The sequence below is a fragment of the Echinococcus granulosus genome (genome assembly GCF_000524195.1).
Source record: "Echinococcus granulosus chromosome Unknown EG_S00004, whole genome shotgun sequence".
Taxonomy (NCBI): Eukaryota; Metazoa; Platyhelminthes; class Cestoda; order Cyclophyllidea; family Taeniidae; genus Echinococcus; species Echinococcus granulosus.
The window spans coordinates 2,097,785-2,100,684 of record NW_020170384.1 but is presented as its reverse complement, the minus strand read 5'-3'; the positions used below and the strand labels follow the sequence as shown (position 1 = coordinate 2,100,684).

General features: G+C 41.8%; 1 protein-coding gene across 1 annotated transcript in view; it reads right to left on the bottom strand. All coding sequences in view use genetic code 11, as the record gives it.

Annotated features, from left to right (window-relative positions):
* Window positions 1-1,036: 1,036 nt before the first annotated feature.
* EGR_01197 (Monocarboxylate transporter) overlaps window positions 1,037-2,900 on the bottom strand; it is a gene marked incomplete at both ends in the record, with an annotated part of 24,552 nt that continues 22,688 nt past the window's right edge. The window contains one exon of the mRNA XM_024490446.1: window positions 1,037-1,410. Coding sequence (XP_024355265.1) covers window positions 1,037-1,410 — 374 coding nt within the window. The remainder of the gene's footprint in view (window positions 1,411-2,900) is intronic.

The window sequence follows — 2,900 nt, the reverse complement described above, 5'->3', positions numbered from 1 at the left end:
CCAAGTCCTTCCTGAAGTCTAATGGAAGACGTAACACTAGGACGGAATATGGATTCTCGACGTACAGAAGACCCGATGGGCTTCTGGCATGGCTCGAAATCCATGCCGCCCAGCGGGAGTAAAGCGGCGGGGACTTAAACGTCCGCGTAACTGAAATGAAGAGTCGAGCAGACAATTAGGGTATGACAGTGTTTGTGCCCGTTCAAGGAAACGATTCTCAGACTCCATATTGCCATCAGGTGATCATCTAACGTGCTTTCATAGGGGGAAGCACACAAGGTTTAATTTAATTTCAAAATCAAATATTTGGTTTTAAATCCCTCGATGAAAGTGTTGGGATTTTTTTGACCACGGAATAGTCAGTCCACACCCCCACAGAGCAGCCATCAAGGGTTTAGATGGACGAATCCTAGCACTGTAAATCCATGGCTCCTTGACCCCACTTTTACCACTTTTATATATTAGCACGATTGGTTAACTTACTCACCCACTTTTTCCTAGACCTTTTCGAGGGTTTAGCACGTCTGTCAGTTTAAGCGTACTACTGATTAATCTTTTATAAATAGCACGATCAACGGAGTACTTTTCTACTGCACCAGAGGAGGGAGAACACTAGAGGCTTATAAATTTAGTCCGGTTAAACAAATCATAATTCTTTGATGTGGCGCACAGCGGAACCACTCTCATTGTCTGGATACTTACTTCACTCCAACAGGGAAATCTATTAATCCAAAAATCACTTACTAAAATAAACATGCTTGCCGGGGAAGAAAGGGAGGAGCGATAGGGAAAGGGGGATGAGGAAAAGAGACAGAGGAAGATTGTACAAAACGCCGTCGGCGTTGTAACCACTGTTAGCCGACTTTACACAGAACCCGATCATCCGAAAGTTGGCAATAGGGAGAAAGGGAAGGTAATCACAGTTAAAAATTCTTGAATTTTCTTCTGATTGTAAATCACTGGTGTACAAAAGGGAGCCCAGTCTCCAAAAGCCTTGAGGACAAAAAGAAGGAAAATGAGCAGAGTTAGCGATCAATCAGCTTTGGATTTCACCCTCCTCCTCCAACGGAGAACAGATAAAGGGGATGGTAGAATCGGAGAGCCCTGTCTTGGCTATAGGCGGTGCCACTGAAAGCTGAGGCGATGAGGATGTTATTAAGGAAGTGACGGGTACTTCAGTGGCACTCTGGTCACCGTTGAAGTGCTGACACCAGGGTGATCTGGCAGGACTCATGCCGGCATTATGTCCTTGATGCTGTTGACGGTGATGGGGATGATGTACCTCATCCAGGGCCCCAAGTAATCGACGGATGGGTGATTCCAAGAGAAAGACAAGCCCACCAACAAGAAGCCAGAGGCCGCATAAACGCATTGACCAAACGTACGAACCAGTCAAGTCGTTCAGGTAGCCTGAAAGGGAATTAGCGATTGCTAAATCCTCTGCCAATTCTGGACGTAGTTCCACTGGGGACTTATGGTTCACTGAAACTACTTAAATTTATTAGTCGACTCGGTGTTTTGAAATCCAGCGATCAGTACCATTCCAACTTGAGTGAGTAACACAAGCATCCGTACTGTTGCCCAGGCCGAATCAATCTGAAGTGTTGTTACTTCGTTCAGATAAGTAGACTGCAATGCTATATGGGGCTAAAGGTAAACAAAAGGCTTCACTCGAAAAAAAAAACAATTTGCTATTCAAGAAAAGTAAAATTATACCGATCTCTTTTAGCTGTTAAATTTGGTTATAGGAGAAAGGGACAGCTCTTTTAAATTATAAATTCCATTTTCATTGGATAATGAAACTTCACATGACCGAGTCATTAAAAATGAACTGGAATCTACTCTCGCCCACTTAACCTTATGTATAAAAACCCAACAGATGAAAAGAAAATTTGCCAAATGCTTATTGCTTGTTGATTGTTGTTTATTAATTAGTAATAACTGATTATCCACGAATTTTACTCGATTTTAGCATGAGTTTATAAATAAATGGGAAGGATTCTACCATTACTGAAACGCGTCAATGCCAGCCTACGAGTAAAGAACATAAGGTGATTTCTAGGGCAGCAAGAGTAGCATTCATGATAAAAGCCAAAAAGGATGTTGATAACAGCAAAATAGACTGTCGGAAAACAGCGGAGATTTGAGACTACTTTCATGACAAGCATCTGGGAATTAGTTTGGCTTGGCCCCATGCGCCGCATGATCAGCCTGTCCTCATGGTGGGCTAAACGGTTTTGATAAGGTCTCCGCCGCTAAGTTTATACATTTATTTGAAATAATAACAAGAACCGTTGCGAGAAGATTAAACTACACCTATCGGTACGCTCACTACTAGAATAGCCGAGAAAATTTGCCATCACAATTCAAGTGATATATTGTCCCCGTATGACACTGAGACTATCTTATCTACTTTACTGTTTCAACCTTAACCAATCTGTCTGTGACCTAATTTAGCACAGTCAGTCATTAAGAAACGATAAAAGCGCATGTCAAGCTTTATGAATACGGACTCAGATGGGAAAGCCTATACGGCACAGATATGTGACACTGATGGCAAGCCTTTTAAAGCAATTTTGACCATTAAATTCATTTGTATCAACATAGAGACATACTCACAGACAAACAGCTTTTTGTTCAGTTTGATTTAGGATTTTTGTAAGTCGTGAATCGTGCAACAGTTAAATCAAACAGGGGTTCGTCGCAATTTGCTCAACAGGTTTGATTAATTTCGTTACTAACTTGCCGCAACAGATAAAATACAGTACATCAACGCGACTCCTGGAGTACCGAAGTAGCCAACATTGCATTCGATTTTACAAGAAAGACTCATAACCACATTTATTGCTCATAAATTCAAGTTTCCGCTCATATTTGGTAACGCGACCCATAAACTCCTG